General features: G+C 38.9%; 3 protein-coding genes across 5 annotated transcripts in view; 1 reads left to right on the forward strand and 2 right to left on the reverse strand.

Annotated features, from left to right (window-relative positions):
• The window catches only part of LOC120745470 (rho guanine nucleotide exchange factor 28-like), a 41,193-nt gene extending 32,800 nt beyond the window's left edge, over positions 1–8,393 (reverse strand). For 2 of the 3 annotated variants that reach the window (XM_040050364.1, XM_040050363.1), the window contains exons 1-6: positions 8,082–8,393; positions 7,356–7,442; positions 7,221–7,287; positions 3,877–4,018; positions 2,680–2,789; positions 2,268–2,454 (exon numbers count right to left, since the gene is read on the reverse strand). In XM_040050364.1, the coding sequence (XP_039906298.1) occupies positions 2,268–2,454; positions 2,680–2,789; positions 3,877–4,018; positions 7,221–7,253 (472 nt within the window). In that variant the 5' untranslated portion in view covers positions 7,254–7,287; positions 7,356–7,442; positions 8,082–8,393. The remainder of the gene's footprint in view (positions 1–2,267; positions 2,455–2,679; positions 2,790–3,876; positions 4,019–7,220; positions 7,288–7,355; positions 7,443–8,081) is intronic. The other variant, XM_040050362.1, reaches the window with a different exon arrangement.
• Positions 8,394–8,495: 102 nt separating this feature from the next.
• utp15 (UTP15 small subunit processome component) lies at positions 8,496–15,892 on the reverse strand. Its single transcript, XM_040050366.1, has 12 exons — positions 15,718–15,892; positions 15,042–15,153; positions 14,423–14,515; positions 14,075–14,259; positions 13,073–13,251; positions 12,586–12,711; positions 11,599–11,734; positions 11,320–11,404; positions 10,970–11,125; positions 10,720–10,821; positions 10,406–10,539; positions 8,496–9,193 (listed from the first exon to the last, which is right to left on the reverse strand). Exons 2-12 carry the CDS (start codon positions 15,129–15,131, stop codon positions 8,893–8,895), a joined length of 1,587 nt encoding a protein of 528 aa, XP_039906300.1. The 5' UTR covers positions 15,132–15,153; positions 15,718–15,892; the 3' UTR covers positions 8,496–8,892.
• Positions 15,893–16,181: 289 nt separating this feature from the next.
• LOC120745785 (transcription factor BTF3-like) lies at positions 16,182–18,720 on the forward strand. Its single transcript, XM_040050935.1, has 6 exons — positions 16,182–16,278; positions 17,151–17,219; positions 17,303–17,416; positions 17,770–17,971; positions 18,076–18,129; positions 18,362–18,720. The coding sequence occupies exons 2-6, from the start codon at positions 17,151–17,153 to the stop codon at positions 18,406–18,408; spliced, it is 486 nt and encodes a 161-aa protein (XP_039906869.1). The 5' UTR covers positions 16,182–16,278; the 3' UTR covers positions 18,409–18,720.
• The last annotated feature ends 59 nt before the right edge of the window (positions 18,721–18,779 follow it).

Raw genomic sequence — 18,779 nt, forward strand, 5'->3', positions numbered from 1 at the left:
AATAAATTACCAGCGAAAGTAAAACAAAAAATAATTATTTCAAGATTTTATACTTTTAAAAGAAGAAATAGTAAAAACAATAACTAAAAATATCAGTTGTTATATACTTGTAGAAGTAATGAGAATGAGTCACAGTACAACTAATTAGGCTGCTGTGAGCTTCCTCCTGAAATAATGCCAAAGCCGGTGCATGATGTGAAGAATCTAGCTTCATAAAACAGACAGGAAGCGCTTCGTACTTAGCATAAGGCTTACCAATTGAAATCTTGAGTTTTTGTGACAGCTCATTCAGTATGAAGAACATTGCATAACAACCTCTCTGGAGAGAGTCCAAGAAAAAAAAATGTCCTGGCTTGCTGTTCAGCACATTGCTGCAAGATTAAACTTTGCTAATGAACATGAAAAGGTGCCTGACGAATACTGGGTGAGATACATTTTTACAGCTCTGACTGGGTGCAGCATGAACTTGGCCAGGACTACCAGAGTAAATACACACAGAAGAACCATGAGCTGACTGTTGTTATGAATTGGTGCTATAAATACAATATATAAATAAAACTGACTTGAAAAGTTGAAATAATGAGGCACAGAGGTGACAGTGTGGCGAGTGCAAAAGATGTCAGGAGATGACTTATAGATGGAGCCATTAATGTCTGAAAATTAACCAGAATGCTTCCTGAAAAAATGACTCCTAATCTCCAGAAACCTGTCAGGAGAGGAGTACTAGGCTTTATCCTCTGACAAAAATCCAAAGTTCAATGACTGAATCAGTAAAGATTCTGAAGACTTGGTCAAGTGTGTCGCCACCTAAATCCAATAATAACATGTGAAGAGAAAGACAGAACAAAACAACCTAAGAAAGAACAGCTGAAAAAGAATGACAGAATCTCTCTCCAACAAATGTGCAACACTGGCATCCATGCCAGGATTTAGTGCATATTTGAAAAGTAGGGTGGACAGAAGACGTACTGTAAAAATAAAAATGCAAATGTCATGAAAGCTGCACTGACTACTACTGACTGTACTGACTTCCTACTGTGCAGCTTCTATTTTTAATATAATGAATACAGCCATGTGAAGAACAAACAGCTTTCCATGCAGTCCTGTGAAAGACTAAGGCCACACTTGTTGCTTCCATAAGAACTAAGAGAGTGTGTAACAGTCAGGTGTGACTGATAAAATGCACTTCATTAACTGATCATCAGCAACTGTGAACAACAACAGACGTTTTGGCATTTTGCAGGTCCGGAGCATTGAAATGCATGTTAATACAACGCTACAATTTTTCTAGTATGCTCAGTTTAAGAAATGTTCTCAGGAAGAACATGATTACCTCCAGTGTCATCTTTTGTCTTTGTGACAGTAACAAGGATTTGTTAAGATGTTCCAGTGCTTTTAAATTTTTATTGAAAGCACTGCATGCAAACAGTGAGTACTTAGGAGATTCGGGGATTGATCATTGAGCTGTATTAAGCATCGGCAATAGAATGATGTCATAAGCAGTGTTATCAAATTAACTGCAGACATTTAGAGAGAGATGTTGCAATGAAACAGACTGCCATAACTATATTACAGCTAAATCTAGTTTGTTATTTATGTAGGTGGCCCTACACAAACACTCAGATCATACAAACAGATGGTGGCATCTAGTAAACTTGGTGGTCAGCACACACACAGGCCACACACAAACACATGCTCGCTCAGATTTATTGAGCTCTGCCTAGGGCTACTTCCAGATGGAAAGGCTCTATTAACCACATTACATGCTGCTTAATTGGCTTTGATGAATTTAACAGAGGAACACGTTGGACCATGTTCACTTCCGATTTCAGCCTGGTGAGCATGGAAAATGGGAATAATGGCTGGGGAGAAGGTGGGCAGAGGGGTTGCAGAGTTGAAGAGTTCAACCTCCTGGTATAGTTACCAGGACAGTGCTGAGTGATGCATTATGACAAAGGCTGTCAGCTACATTTCTAATCTATAGCTGTCCTCTTTTTTGTTTTTTTGTATGAATAAACGTGTACATAATTAAATATATTATCCTTGTCTGTAAATCCACTCTTTAATTAAAACCCCTCCCTCTAACATGCCATTTTCCAAGCTACAACTTTGTTTGGATAAACAGAGTGTACCATTTTAAGAATTTTCAATTTTTTGTATTTTTAAATACATTTTTTCATGAAATAAAAACTGCATTTTATGTGTCTTTGATAAGCATAACTGTGTAGGAATCCCTGTTCTGCAAGATAAGACAGTGCAGCTCTCACCGTCTCCACTGTGGCTCCCGAGTACATTCCAGTTTGGGGGGATATCGAGGTTAGCCATAGCCAGGGCCACTCGGTGATCCATAGCCCAATGGGAGCTCTGCTGGCCCAGGTTGAAGAGGCTGCTCAGCTCGTTGTGATCCGTGGAGTTCAGACAATGTCCATGGATTACCAGGTGCTCTGCGAGGTCCTGTAAGGGTGCCAGTTGTAAATAAGATACAATCAGGTGTAACTGAAGAGCTCTACAAAACATTATTTTCACTGCTGCCTTTGTATTGGAGCGTTTCCCATTCCAATACAAAAATGTCAGTAGAATTCTTATCAATTATATATGAACTAAAAAGCATGTGCACAAGAAAAAACTGTATTAACATGTAATTTTTACCACAAGCACACTTTTTTTGGCTTTTCTTACCTGAGCATCATCATGAACATACTCTAATGAAGCCTCGCCTACCCAGGTGAGAGGTATAGTTTCAGAGCACAGGTATGCCTGGACAGAAACCATCTCTGCCAGATTATGGCCTAAGCAAGCACAACAAAAGTTATATTTAACATCAGTTAAATAAACAATATCTTTTTATATGGTGGAACAAAAAACTCCAAAAGTTACAGATTTTTTTGTTCAAACTGTGTTTAATAAACAGAAAGCCCAAAAGGGTGAAAGGAAATCTATCAAAAGGATTTATGGTTTGTGAGAAATGAGTCAACACTACAAAAACACACTATGGTTACAGGGCTTTAAGAATGCCTCCAAGCCCTTGGATATGTTTGAGTATCAGCTTTTCTTTTTGGATGCTAACAAAGGCACTTTTTGTTTTCTGCATTTCTGCATTGAGTTAGTATGTTTGAGAGTGCAAAGCCTGCAGGACTGCCTGTTGTTTGAGTCAACCTACACAGAGGCTCAGTAATAATGACATATTGTTCATGGAGCTGTTTCACTCCTATGTGGAAGCTGCTAAGATTCTGCACCCTGTCAGACCTCAAGCCACTGTAGGGACATGTTTATGTGTAAGCCAAATTCAAATACATACTTCTTTTAGGTATTCTGATATATAATCGGGAGTGAAAAAGTGGAAAAACATGGGATTGCTAGAATATACTAATGTTTGACGATGGCTTTGTAAAATACCAAAATATGGCATTAGACATGAGAACATAAAATATTGTGCAAAAATCCTAAAGCACCCGTCATTTCTTTACATTTTTCTTCCAAAGAGCCAAACTTTCATGTAATTTTTATGAGTTTTCTTTAAGCAATAGCTTCAGGATATCCAAATAAGTCAAGGACAAAAGAAGTGGAAGACCTAAAAAAAAACAAAAAAAAAAAAAACATTAAAATGGAGGAACACTATCTGAAAACCATGTTAAGAAATAGGAAGAAAAAAAATTGAGCAAAGTTGTGACACAGGATCCGAGAGAAGCATCTTGTTATTCAGTTGATCTAAGAAACCATCCGAAGGTACTGAAACAGTGAGGAAACTATATTTCCATGTATGTTCGCTGTATGTATTTCTAATTTTCCTAGGAAAATACAAAGAAATAGAGGGTGATTTAAGACTTTTACACAGTACTATACATGTAATACTACATCAGAAAGTCATAAACATACCGGGCACAATAAAGCAGAGCATGACATCACTGTGAGCCCTGGTGACATGGATCAGTGTGGATCCTTCCAAAACAATGTAAACCTCTGCATCTTCTGGCGCAGAGTCAAAACCATCCAGCAATGCAAATACCTTTGCTTCGCCCTGGGATAAATGAAGGTGGAAGAGGTCAAGAGGAAAAACAAAGAAGAAAGACGCTACCGATCAAAAAAATACATCTATTGTTAAGTATACAGGCTCATTTTAGAGCAAGACTTTATTCTGATTCTGATGTTCTAGATTTCTGTAAAGTACACCAAATCCCCTGATAGCATTCCTCTCGAGGGTACAATAAACCATCCCTCCTCAATAAAAACAGGAATGCCTTAGCGCCTCCTCAAAGACCTGTCCTGATCCAGACAGGCTACAAGACTTTAGATTTCTCATTTAAGGCAAAAGAAAGAATGAAAAAAAGGTTTGAACAGTCACACAAATAAAAATAAATAAATAATAATAATAATAATAAATAAATAAATTGACTAGTACACATCTAAAAATAAGACATCCTATAACTGTTCTGTTAATTATATTAAAACAATACAAGCCTTTAAGGATCCCAGAAATCTGATTTGCTGAGACCTTGAGGTTTTATATATTGAAATAATATTTATGTTATATTGAAAGCACAAGCTATTCATTTTTTTAACTTGTCAGCCAAAAAGTGGCAAGCTGTTCATATGGCAATTGTGAGAAAACAGCTGCTTATTCACACTTTCAGTAAATATAAACAACACTAGCATTTAATCAGTCTTCTTAGTAACCACTTGAGAAAGTCTAGCACTCACTCTTTACTCACAAGTACATATAAATACATCCACTATGTTCTTTGGCTAGTTGCTACTTTTTGCAGTCTCCAAAGTTTTTCAACAGATTTCTGCATTTTTGCACATTTCTGGGTCCATGCTGTTGTCTTCATGTGATGCTTCCACTTTGAATACGTGGTTATAACTAATGCAACCAAAAGATTTCAAGTATAAAGACTGAACATGAACTAGCTTCACTAGCTACAAAATAAAAGCTTCCCAGGCTAGTTGTCTTTTAACAGAGCTGCTGCTTTTTCACCACCATCCAACAGTCACAGGGGAAGAAATCTATTGTAGACGATATCAATTTGTCCACCTACAGTGGCCTCAATAGACCAGTGTATTGAGGCCACAAGACATATTGTGTGGGTTATTCTTGGAAACCTATCAAAAGACTGACTGAGGCGGGAGTAGAGGAACAGGCCTGAGGGAAAAAAAGCTGCAGCCAAAATGTAGGTCCTAAAGGTAAGGTTTACCGTGAAATGCAATATACATTACAGATTAGTGTAGATGACTTAAGAGTGTATTTTCAGTAGTCTTTCTTTTGGCCTCAACAGCTGACCTGATTTCTCATGGTTAATAAAACTAGAGGCTTTTTGCTTTCACTCCTCTTATTGACTAAAATAAGGACACTTTGAGTAATCCTGCCTCCATTTCTCATTGTCTCACCTAATCTAACCTTTGCGTTCACTTATTTATTTCTTCATGTCTGGAAGATTTCTATTTGACCACAAATCCTCAAACGTCAACCAGGCTTCTCCTGGACCCTCATTAAGACTCTCTACGTCTGTATGATTGACCAGACCGTGACCACTAATGGTAATGTGGTCACTAAATGAAATACTGGAAATATCTGTTGATAATGCCAGAGGCAGAAGAAGAATGGATTGGAGCAGACTTTCAAACAAAACTATTTCTGGTGCTTTCAATGATATGAAGTGTGCCAGTGTGGCCATATGCTACTTTTTACTTTGTCTTGCACCTTGAAGGATAGCATATTATTATGTGGATGTGAGCACATACACCAATCAGCTACAATATCAAAACCACTTGTCTCATACTGTTTAGATCCAAGTGATGCTGCCAAAACAGCTCTGACTTGCTGAGGTATGAGCATGAGAGCTCTGTGCTTGTCCTGTGGTGCCTGACAGGGATGTTGGCAGCACATCCTATAGGTCCTGTCAGTTGCTGGGTGGGCTGCCTCCAAGTTTGACTCGACCAGTTCAGTGATTCTGCTCCATTTACTGTTACTCAAGTTGTTCTGTTTTCGCGAAGGGGTGTGCTTGGTTTGTTATAATACTTAGGTTAATGTTATGTTTCAAAAATATTATCCAGAAAATGCAGAAATCCAGTGTCATACACTTGGTCAAATGCATTGTTGTGTTGCTAAGTGATCTGCACTAATACAACAAAGCATTTTTCTGTATGTGATCAAATTATCCTATAAAGTCTGCAAAGTTGCACCTGAACAAATCAACAGACTTCTGGAACAACGTCTTTTGGACAGAGGAGACCAAAGTGGAGATGGTCGTAATGCACAGTGCCCCATTTGGCAAAAAACAAGCACAGCATATCAGCACAAACAGCCAAAGGACCTGGGCACATTGGAGTCATTGAGTGGAGCATCTGTATGCCAAAGTATTCTAGAGTCAAACTGTCTTAACAGTTAAAGATTGGCTGAAACTGGGTCATGCAACAGGACAATGATCAGTAACAGACACACACTTTCAGACACATGCTTTTGAGTTTTAAAAATTGTAATAACTATCAGGGGCATGACATTAGTTATAGATTACTGAACTAAATGTGAGCAAAACATCTGCCTTTGATCTCGAAAGGAGCATGATTTTGCTTGCACTGTTTGGTCACCAAACCAATAAAAATAATATTTGACCAAAGTTATGCCCTGTTTGTGTACAGCTTAATCACAGGCAGCAGGGGTTCAAAGGGTTACCATGATCAAAAACGCCACATATCAAATACACAGCAATTACAATTTCTCTTTCATCAAGTAAAATACAAATAAAAAACATCACTGCGAATGAATCACGGAGTTACCAATTTGGTAGGTAGCTACACAAATGCCAGGATCTTATTGTCACCTATGTGCTGATAGATATGTTTATTTTTTTTCCTGAGTTACTTTGAATTAGCGTTCAACAGCAAAACAAACAAACAAACAAAAAAACAACAACACAGAAATGATTTATTCATATGTCTGAAAACACCATTTCCAACAACACAGTGAAAGGGTCACTGGGTTCACATTTAAATAAATCGTACAGAGAAACTACAGCTAACATGATGAACAGACATAGGAAGACATATCAGTCACACCCTTTCAGACACAGCACAATCTGTCAGTGACTTTCATTTTATAAACAAGGATGCTGATCTCTCACTGAATTCCAAACTCAATTTTTAGAGATTTTCCAGAGGGAAAACTAACTGTTGAGATTAATTTAAGAAGCTGATCTAGGCTGCAAACTGGGGCGCATACTTACATACAGAGGCACTTTCCTTCTGCTCAGTTCCATCTGCAGGGAAGACAAACATAAAACAAAAAGATAACTGAGAGACTAAAATGAAAAAGAGAAAACACACTGCACACTTGGAGTGGCCATGTGACTACCCATTACCTCTTTTGTTATTTTGGTTATTCTGCTTTTTCCTCTGATCCTGAAGAGATTACCAAACCTTTTATGTGCCGTGCTGAGTCAGGGGTCCTGTGATGAGACAGGATAATCTTTTGATCCCAAGAATAATGATTTTAATGATGATACTATTCTGCCTTGGTGAGTTGAAGCACCGAAACTCCAAATGTTCCCAAATCTGCTGTGTGTGTGTGCCTGCGTGTTTAGTAGGAAATCGATTGGATTTCAGCCTGCAGGGTTCAGATCGGTTCTGTATCAGTGGTCACTTCCTAAACTGGACACAATCGCTGTAAAACAACTATTTTTAAAGAAAAAAATTGCTTTTTTTTTTTTTATTACTGCATTGCATTTACATTTAAAATGGTATATATATTTTAAATAATATTAACTAAATATCAGAGTGTCAAAGGAAAAACAATTTAAAGGGGGTAGGGGGACTTTGCGCTATTTTGTAAATATGCTAGCTATATGACACAGCAGAAGTGCTCATCCCAGTTGGGACGTCAGTGGCTATTTCTCATAAAATATCCTCCACCTATCTTAAGGTGCAATTGTATTTTTTCTTGATGGCTCAAAGTCATTTTACTTACTGTTAAAAGCTTTTTAAATTACGCTGTTTTGGGAGTCTTAACGAGTTAGCAAACTGTCAGTAAGACTGCATGCAAAACACACATTGAACTAATTCCTCAAGTAAAATATTGACGCACCCACCTGCACAGGGGCTCAAACTCCGACAGAACCTTGGCAGCACGCTTATATGTGGGGGAGAAAAATCCCTCTAATTCGGATTCATCCTCCTTTTGCTAACTGCTAATTCAACTGTCCGTATTTAGGCTACAAGTTGGAAAGGGGTCGACAGTCGGTGCTGATGCGCTTGCAGACTGAGCCTCAGCCTCCACTGACAGAGCATCCTCTCCTGCCTCCGTTTAAGCCTTCGGTCTTCCGTCTGCTTACATGCAAATTCCTCCTTTACGAGTGAAAGTTCAGTTTCTTTGAGGTTACAGCGCCCCCCAATGGAGGGCGATAAAACTGTGCCAGGCTATATAAACAAAAACATTCATTTTAACAATGGAAATTTACTGCGCCTGTTGTTCAAAGCAATTAAACAATTATAATCAGTCAGTGTGGAAATGACAAACGACTTATTTTTTATTTGCTCATGAAACATTTACCAATGTCAGACATTATAAAAATACACACTCACAGTGAACTCAGCCACTACCATACATACAGACTCGCATTTACAATTCGACTTGTAATTATAAGATTTCTAATACAAGAAATGCTTTGCTTTACATCCACACATTCAGATATTCTTCATACAGTAAATGTATGGTCTCTCTGATCCTTATTGTGCTAGTCACACTGAATTAAATCACCAGAGTGAGACTGTGGTTTCGTCAGTCTCTTAAAACTTGCACCTTTCTTTTTCGAAACATCCTAGACAGGAGCTTTGCGTCTGATGGTCCATTAAGAAATGTTTTAAAGGTACTTAAACCCAGTCTAAAGTAACTTATAAGTCTCAGGTGACCTGCAGCTGTGGTTTTGAGGTGCTTTGTTCTCCCTGAGTCAGACCATTCGACCTGCCAATGCCAGAGCATGGCACCTCCTTTCTTGGGAGGGAGGAAGCAAACATTGTGTCCAACATTCCCAACACCTCCAAAAGGTCCTTCTGGAATTCGATCTCTCTCTCCACAAGGTCCTGCAACCGCAGCAGCTGTCGGTCCACCACGGGTGACTGGCCAATGACTGACTGATAGATGTCCAGGATCATCTCGGCTGCTGTTACGAGGACAGGAGTAAATCTGGCATCAACCAAGTTCCTGGATGAAACAGAAAAAAAGAATGAATGTGGGAAACATTTTTCTGCATGATCTGTTGTACAGTGACCGAAAGAACGAGATTGCGGATACAAGCGGCAGAAATGAGCTTCCTCCGAAGGGTGGCTGGCCTCTCCCTTAGAGATAGGGTGAGAAGTTCGGCCATCCGGGAGGGGCTCAGAGTAGAGCCGCTGCTGCTCCACATCGAAAGGAGCCAGCTGAGGTGGTTCGGGCATCTGACAAGGATGCCTCCTGGGTGAGGTGTTCCAGGCATGTCCCACCGGGAGGAGGCCCCGGGGCAGACCCAGGACACGCTGGAGAGATTATATCTCTCGGCTGGCCTGGGAACGCCTTGGTGTTCCCCCGGATAAGCTGGAGGAGGTGGCTGGGGAGAGGGAGGTCTGGGCCTCTTTGCTTAGGCTGCTGCCCCCGCGACCCGGCCTCAGATAAAGCGGATGAAGATGGATGGATGGATGGATGGATCTGTTGTACAGCTGCAAACTATAAAACTCAAAGCATTCAAATCAATGAGCCAAAACATTATGACTTCTCTTTTGGTACTTTTTGTGCCACCAAAACAGCTCTAACCTGCTGAGGCACAGACATAGAGCAAGCTAAGACCTGATTTCTACTTCCATGGGGAATCTTTGTAGATTCCCCTACGACAGAACCTAAATATGCAGCCACTGTTGTTGCACTGTTGTTATGTGGTAATTACCGTGTGGTTGTGTCCCATGTTTTATATGGGGTACTATCCATGATAGAAACAGAAAAAGAACAAAAAACGCTGGGAGCAATGGTACTTTCTGTGAAGCATTTTCAGAATTCAGACAGCTATTTGTAAATTCTACACTAGACAAAAGATGTAAAGTAATAGTGCGTATTTTAGAACCAAGTGTTGACCTACAAATTCGTAAATCACACTTACATCAGTCAAAGGGGATTTTTTTGTGCCAAAGGTTCTTTACCCTGAAACGGGTACTTAAAATAAAAATAAAAAACTCCCTAAGTTCACTTTAATTCCTGCAGTGCAGACACACAAAATTGGAGAGACGTCTTTCAAGAATTAGAGGAACTACACAAAAGTGTCTGTGGTCCAAAAGTGACCGATCAAATAATTAGTGTAATTTTTTTTAGACCTTGAGGCTGTTATTCACTTCGTTTGTGAGGGGTCATAATGCTAACATTATGGCTCAGTTTTCTCTGGCATCTCACCCGATGATGAAGTTGAGTAACTGAGAGAGCCCTCGTTCATCCCTTCCTGCCAGTGCATTCTTCAGTGTTCCTCTTCTATCCAGCTCCTTTATAACAGCCACGGTGATCTCAGGCTTTCTGAATCTGATATATGTCTATAAACAAAAAAAACAATACCTTTGAACATTAAACACAATAATACTTTAAACTTTTATTTTTCCAAAATAACTGCACATACTGTTGTGTACTGCCCACTGTAAAATGAACAACACGGAGACTAAAAGGCACCTCAGCAATGATATAAAGATAACACTATAAATCAATAAATTGCATACCCCCAGAGCTGTATCCAAAGCCTTGGATACGTTAAACCTTCGAAGATGCTTGTCATATTTGGCCAAATGTTCTTTGACAGGCTTACTGACAAGATAATCATCCTAGAGAAGAACCAAGAATTGAATGAATCACAGGTGAGAAATCAAACAGTCTCATGAGTCAATCTGATTTCGTGTTAACACTTAACACCTTGCATTACATCTGAGAATGATTTTCACACCTTCTACGTGTTACTAATCGTGAACTTGCCTGTTTAGGGACATAATTTTTCCCTTTCACAAAGACACGATACGATGGACGGCGCCTCTGTTGGCCAGCTATTTCCTTTGAATCTTCTTGGTTTTTCCTGTGTTTGATACTCAGAATACTGTTGGTCATACCCACAACAATGGACGCATCATCCGGCTAAAAAGAAAAAGATATTCAGAGTTTTACTTTTATCAATTAAAGAAACAGAATGAATTCTTATAGTTGATCTCGCCCATCTAAGCTCACGTTGGTGGTATACTCAGTGAATGCACTTCATCTACAGAAAGGTTGAAATAGTAAATAAAATATATATTTTAACAACTAACAAAAGGGTCAAGTGCATGACTTACAGCCAAACCCAGACTGAGGATAGAAGCAGCATAGTCAAAGTTGTGGACCACTTTGTAGTTTGTTGTGTTGTACACCTTCACGTGCCTGAAAGACAAACACGGGACATGCATTAAATCAACTTTCCTTTCATGAACGCCCTAGGTACACAGAACAAAACCAAGCACATGATTTACACATGTACTATTAACTAAATATTCAGCATTGTGACGTTTGATTCCACCAGTTAGAACATTTCCTCTTTCTTTGTTATGACAGACGTGCATGCGTTTGACATTTACCTGTCAAGAGAAGCTGACAGCAGTCTCTGCCCGTTGCTGCTGAGAGCCAAACTTGTGACAGTTTTGTGATGGTTCTTCAGTGACACCAGAGGCTGGCCTCCTTTTAGCAGATCCCAAACCTTCACATGGCGCCCTCCTGAAAAAAAAGGGATTGAAGGTTTTTTTAATGCTGTGGTTAACCATGATTAAATATAATGTAGGGTTTGTGGATGAGGGCACGTAATAAAATAAAAATATTGTAACGTTTGTCTGAACTGCAGCCACAGTGAAGCATGAAATGGACTGCTGTTGTTGCCCCATGTTGTAGTCCAAGAAAATTAAGTTCTAAATAGGTATTTAACAAGTACTAAATAAGTACTCAACACAAATTAGTTATTCCAAGTAGTTGCCATAGCAGCTGGATAATTTGGCATAGATTTTACACCAGATACCATTCCTGGCACAACTTTCCCATTTATTCAGCCTTAGAACTGGCACATAAAAATGAAATCATTAAATCACGGTCTATGATGCTTTTCCTTATTTTCTACAATATATGTAGTGTTAGGATGGTGGATGCTCATATTAAACATGGCCAAAGTTTCAAATAATGAAGTCAGCATATGTACAGGTAATCCGTATAGGCAAACAGACCCAGGTTTCAGCCGGGTTTAAGTGGTCAGTTTTAGACAGTTTTCTCCTACTCTTGTGTCGGTCATCCTTCAAATTGTCATTTCATAAAAGGGTTGTGAGCACAGCAGCTCCATCCATCTACTAAGAAGAGTACTGGCTTAAAGGTAGGCTATTCGTAGCCATGTCTAGTTCCAGACAATAGATTATTACTAGGGGCAGCACCCTAGGCCCAGTGCAAGATAAACAAGGATTATTTTAAACTGCAGATGACTAAAAGTATGCCAACTAATTCCAGGAAGTAAAAAAGGTGTGAAGCTTAAAATTAGCTCAGCAGACAGTCATTGTTTGAATTATATGAATTATACTGGTGACTACCTGCAGACACAAGAAGTCCCTCAGAGGGATAGAGGAGGACACTCTCCACTGGCTGGCCATGGTCCATGGTTATCACACTCTTTTCCACTCTGGCATCAAACAGTTTCACTGTGTGGTCATATGATCCTAGAAAAAGAGCATCAAATGTTAGTCACACAAAATCAGGCCATCTGCAGCGTCACTTGATTCAACAATAGATGGTAGCATTTGGAGTGAGATTATGTAGTTTTTCTGCAGTTACTGACTTTGAATATGAATTAGTGTACTTCTGTCTTAACATTACATTAATGAGATTACTGTTCGTTGCTTGAATCCTCCATTATGTGGTGCAGGAGATGTTTTTCTTTCATTACATGACTGTTGTTAAAAATTGCACTCGAAATTGAAATATAAAATGAGTGTGATTGATGCCAACAGGGCAAAATGTTAACTTCCTGTCCTCCTCTCGATATTTCCACACACAATTAAAAATGAGCTTCTATCTCACCAGTTATGAAGAGATCTCTGTTGAGTTTGCTTGTGACACCACAGCGAATATAATCTGTGTGCTCTGTGTAGGTGGTGAGCTCAGTGGCATTTGGAATGTCCCAAAGTCGACAAGTATAGTCATCCGACCCTGTGAGGATCTGGTAACGATCTGAGGTGAAGTCTGTTAAATGTACTGCCCTGGGAAAAAAAATAAAAAACAAATGACATGATTAATATCAGTTCACGTTTGAGACTGCACTTTTATAAGACAGAAATACAGGCTGTCAGAATTCTTGATGTCATCATCAAATTCAGTCGATGGATCACTCAAGAAATCATCATTCAACTACTCCTTTACTAAAAAAAACAACCTCATAAGACACTGCCAGCTCATCAGGGCCAATCAGACATTTTAACAGGACATCAGCATTGTGGTTTTAGTGGTAGACCATTGATTTCTAATGTGGAGAGTATCCACCTGGTGGGCCATAAAAGTATTGCAGGTGAACAGGTAATAAACCAATGAGACTGAAATTAAGTTTGAAATCGTCAAAAATGTTTGAATAAACAATAAAATAAATCATTAGCAATAGTCATTAGTAACATGTTTTGATTTTTACTTTTGTAACTACCGGTGAAAGTGACATAAGGAAAGAAATTAGGCTGCTGAAAGTAAGAATCCTCAACAATTCACTTACATTTTATTATTAAAGATAAAAACACCACACAGCAACATGTTGTAAACCACAAACTTTAAATAGTGATGATTTGTTTTGGTTCCTTCAACATTAGTGCTATAGAGGCTATATGTGGATTTGAAAGTGAGCAAAGAAAATGTGATACACAGGCATTTCCTCCTAACTGCCATCATAGCCAATTAGATGATAGTTAGAGTGCCAAGAATAGTAGTAACCTCAAAGTGCATCAGGAAGTTGAAATTAAGCTTATTTTGTAACCCTTCCTTTAAATTCTATGACAGAACACTTTGTCACAGTCAGACAGAGGCTTGTGTAAAACTTACTTTGTGTGCCCTTTAAACAGCCTAAGGGCCACCTTGCCACTAACATCAAATAGTCGCACGACAGAGTCCTCACATCCTGCCACAAGGAGCTGACCATCTGACCTGAACCTCCCACAGTAAGCTGTATCCTTAAAACGGGTAAATGACTTGACAGGCTCCTGGGAAAATGGCCCATAAATGTGGATCTGTAACAAAATGAGTGTTTGAATTAGAAGACATCTTAAACACATCCTGCATACTTAAAAGTTTATTACTCATTAAGCAGCCAGTATAAGCCAGAATTGTTAAAGTGAACCCAGATTAAACTCAGTGGAAAATTCTACATTAATACAAGCAAAGCTAACATACTCTTGTGAATGCTGTCACAGCAAAATTATGTGGAGTCACCGGGGAGAAGTCTATGCTTGTGACTGCGCCAAATTCTTTTATCTGGACTGGAGCCTGTAGGAAGAGAAACAAAGTAAAACGAGAAAAGGATTTAAAGCAATTATTAGTAAATGTCATCCATCCATTTTCTTTCCGTTGTCTTATCTGGTATCGCTAATCTGTTTCAGGGCTAACATGGAGAGGCAGACAACCAATCATGTTAATGTTAAAAAATATGGTCAATTTAGAATCACCAGTTAAGCATGTTTTTGGACATATTACTGTGAGGTGAAGTGCAAACAACTACAGCACAGTGCCAAAGTAATTAAAATTAGTCATTTTCTTTCAACATATTTTGTTATTTATTCATAGCCCAATTCCAAAGTCTGAATATGCTGAAGAGTTAGTCTTCTGAAAAGTGTAACTCTGTTATTAAGCTATTACATTGACAATGACGCATTACTGAGATAGAATGGTCTTAAAATAACAAGTTTTAGGGGACAATAAACAAACCAAAATAGTGATTATACCATAAAGGACATTTTTAGTTGATAATAATCCTTTAGTTGATAATAAACCGCATAGGAGAGAAAAGTCTTACCTTGTAGTTTTTCCAGTAGAGTGTGTCTTGAGTGACTTTCTCTCCAAGTTTTGGATAAACTTGAATTTTTGTGGGTTTAAATGAAGCCATTTCTGTGCTGATCACTTTACGTCTGTGAAGATAAATAAGGGATAAAAACAGGGATACATATTTACTCTTAAAAACTGCAGGTAGAAAAACAAGAACTCCTTTTGTGACCAACAATATCCAAACGTACATTTCTGTCTAAAACGGTAAATTCTATTTCGATTGTAACAGATTAGATAACATTAACATGATTTTGCTTCAGTTTGGGAGTACAGCAGAATTCAGAATGTGACAGTGTCACTGTGATTTTTCAACAACATTTAAACAGTTTTGAATTAAACCTTTTTTCTGTTCAACGCGGACTGTATTGGAGTGCTCTCCACCTTTTACTTCGAATATTAGACCTTCCCGAGATTGGAACTGGCGAGCTAACGACTTTACTTCACTGTAACGCTTTGTTGTACATAACAATCGAAGACATGCAGTTTTTCTCGAATAGCTGAAAGTTTTACAAAGTTATTAGATTCAAATCAAACACAGTTAATTACTCGGACAGTGGCCCAACGTGTTCAGTAAGGCACAACTTAGCTAGCACACTGCACTTTAGCCAGCTAGCATTTTCTTTAAACTGAGCTCGGACGGTTCTCACCTTTTAAGTGAAAAAGTCCTGAAGTGCAAACGTAGTTTTTTCTTATGATATGCTGAAATTGGATGATACTGATATTGGCTGTCTAAGTAAACAAAAAGTTTCTCATGTTATCGAGTAATCACGTTGTCTCTCGTGAACAGGAGGACGCCATGACTACATGCGTGACTACTTCCGTTGTGGAATACCGTAAAATGTTCACTAAATGAATACTTAAAGTGAAAGCCTTTATATTTATATGTATTTTTGTTAATATATGTGATTGGTAACAAAGCTAATAGAATGATAATATTTGGATATTAAGTAAATATATGTATTTTTCTGCTAATGAAATCTGATCATCGTCAGTAGTATCCCATATTTTTAACTACATTAAAAGTAGCTGTTTTCTAAGTTTTTAACTATTTTTTTATTCGATAACACTGGGATTAACGCTGTTTTTAAATCACTGGACATATTTGTAAGCTTTTTTGCCATCCGGCATCTAAAGGCGTCACTTCCGGATTTCGCTCCTTTTTCCTGTCCCTTATCAACGGTGTGACCCGCGTGTTTACACACTCTCAGGTTAGTTCACTACCGTCTACCCCTTTTAGATGTCTTAGACTCATAAAGTTTGACTCCTGACGTTTGAACATCCCCTCCACAGTTGTATTACGGGTTTTAACGCAATGAAGGCATCAGCTGTACCTGAATGCTAACATCAGTTTAAGAGGCCTGGGCTAGTTGTTTAGCTCGAATTGCTAACTAGCCGGTAGCTCCTTTGACATAATTTGTGAATATTGTTAGAATAAATAAGTGTCATGCCGTCAGAGTTTGATCAAAAAGCAGAAGTTTGCATCGTACGAACATATTGGGAAAGTGGGTTTATGACGTTTCAGGGCACTGACTTCAGCTGACCACCTCTGATTCATGAAGGGCTTCAGCCGAGACTTGCGGTGTGCAGCTATTTTTGGCCGGGACAGTTGTGCATTCTCGTTAATTTCTTGAGACAACATAGCTCTGGTCGGGAGTTGGGGAAGTTTGAAGTTGGCACTTCGTTATTACCGTTTTCATGTTTTATGTCATCGATTGATGGCGTATAGTTTTAGAAATTGCTTCTGTGTTAGTCATAAGGGTATCCAGAGAGATCCTTCATACAAACTTGCATGTTTTATATTTTCGCGAGTCCCACATCTTGCTCAGCCTCTAAATGAAAAATGAGTAGTTAACCAAATTTAGTTCTGAGTAATTGTGTCAAGGGAGATTTTTCTTTTCTTTTCCCCCAAATGACTGACATTCGTGAGTAAGGCACTTGGCACTGAATCCCAGGTGGCTTTCCTTGGCAACTTTTCTAAGATACAAAGATTCTACAGTAATTTCTGGAAACGCTAAAAAGAACTGTTTACAGCCAGACTAACCTACCTTTTAATATATGTATCTGTTGTGTCTAACACTAGATGAAGGAGTCGATAATGAACCAGGAAAAGCTTGCCAAACTGCAGGCTCAGGTCCGCATAGGCGGCAAGGTGAGTCGGTTTCATATGCTAGAAACTGGGTGTAATCTTTGAGTCGTGAGTTCAAATCGACTCTTAACGTTTCTGCTCTTTAGGGGTCAGCTCGCAGAAAGAAGAAGGTGGTGCACAGAACGGCTACAGCAGATGACAAGAAGCTGCAGTTTTCCCTGAAGAAACTGGGAGTCAACAATATCTCTGGCATTGAAGAGGTACAGCAGGTTCTTTCTGTAATGTACAGCACATCATAGGCAGTCATTCACATTTAATGGATTTATAGTGCTGAAATTTATTAATAAGCAATGTTAAGATACTGAAGTACTTTTTAAATGTTAAACTTCATTGGTTCTGAGGAGCGAAACAACATTTTAGATAAGCTTTTTTTTTTTTTTAAGGAAATAAAAGAGAATCTGTGGTGTAAGCCATCTGACTGAAAACCAGTTGTTGTCAGCTGAAGAGGACCCGAGAGATGGTTGGAAAAGGGTGTTTGGACTGTGCATTGTCTTCTTTTACACTTACCTTAAACTGTTTTCTTCCCCCACTCCCAACCCCACCACCACTTCAGGTGAATATGTTCACAAACCATGGGACAGTGATCCACTTTAATAACCCAAAGGTTCAGGCCTCCTTGGCTGCCAACACTTTTACAATCACAGGACACGCTGAGAACAAACAGATCACAGAGATGCTCCCGGGAATCCTAAACCAGCTGGGAGCTGACAGTCTCACCAGCCTCCGGAGATTAGCAGAGAATCTGCCTAAACCAGGTGCCCACAGTGCTCTTTTCTTGACCTGTTTGTTTGCAGTAGATTTGAATTCTTTCTCTCAACATCTTTCTGTCTTCCTCCTTCCCTGCATTCTTAAACACCAGGAGACAACAAAGCTCCCATGGTTGCTGCTGAAGAGGAGGATGATGAAGTTCCAGGTAAGAAAATATAACCATCACATTCAAGTCTGTCTATCCTGGACTTGATCACATGGGATATGTGTCCCCTTATTTGGTTTAAAATGTTTAGTAACATATGTGGATATGAGTGTAAGGCAGGCTTCTGCCACCAATTCTAAATCTAAGGGCTTATTCTTACTTGGGCAATGGTTTTGTTTTTTTGTCTTGATCTGCTATACACCCCTCTCTATTCTCCCTTTTCCATTTTCAGATCTCGTTGAAAACTTTGATGAGGCTTCAAAGAATGAAGCAAACTAACAACCACCAGCAAACATTTTGGAAAACCTTCTGGCTCGCCGTGCTTTGGCACAGAAGGTTCATCAGCTTTGTTCATCTGTTTTTGCTTTGTGTTCACAAAGTGTTACAGTTGGTATAAAACAAGTAAAATCAGCTTTTTATGGAAGCTTTTACGAAGCCCTTCGTGTCACTTGTTCTGCAGTACGAGTGAAATTATTTAAGTGGAATGTGCAAACCTTTTTATTTCTCACGCTGCCTCTTCTGCATTGTGATGTCCACACATGGAAAAATGTTATGGTGGAATGAATCATGTAATAAAAATTACTTTTCTCATTTATCATATGCTTTGGCTGTTCTTTTTCAAATTTCAAAAGAAAAGTATTTTGCTATCA

The sequence above is a fragment of the Simochromis diagramma genome, unplaced genomic scaffold, assembly GCF_900408965.1.
Source record: "Simochromis diagramma unplaced genomic scaffold, fSimDia1.1 OVJJ01000131.1, whole genome shotgun sequence".
Classification (NCBI taxonomy): domain Eukaryota; kingdom Metazoa; phylum Chordata; class Actinopteri; order Cichliformes; family Cichlidae; genus Simochromis; species Simochromis diagramma.

Coding starts and splice junctions, on each gene's coding strand:
- LOC120745785 (XM_040050935.1), top strand. CDS start 17,151: ATGAAGGAGTCGATAATGAACCAGGAAAAGCTTGCCAAACTGCAGGCT. Junction 17,417..17,769: donor ATATCTCTGGCATTGAAGAG/GTACAGCAGGTT, acceptor CCACCACTTCAG/GTGAATATGTTCACAAACCA. Junction 17,972..18,075: donor AGAGAATCTGCCTAAACCAG/GTGCCCACAGTG, acceptor CTTAAACACCAG/GAGACAACAAAGCTCCCATG.
- utp15 (XM_040050366.1), bottom strand. CDS start 15,131: ATGGCTTCATTTAAACCCACAAAAATTCAAGTTTATCCAAAACTTGGA. Junction 11,735..12,585: donor GGGACTTCTTGTGTCTGCAG/GTAGTCACCAGT, acceptor CTTTTTTTTCAG/GAGGGCGCCATGTGAAGGTT. Junction 10,822..10,969: donor AAAATTATGTCCCTAAACAG/GCAAGTTCACGA, acceptor GTTCTTCTCTAG/GATGATTATCTTGTCAGTAA.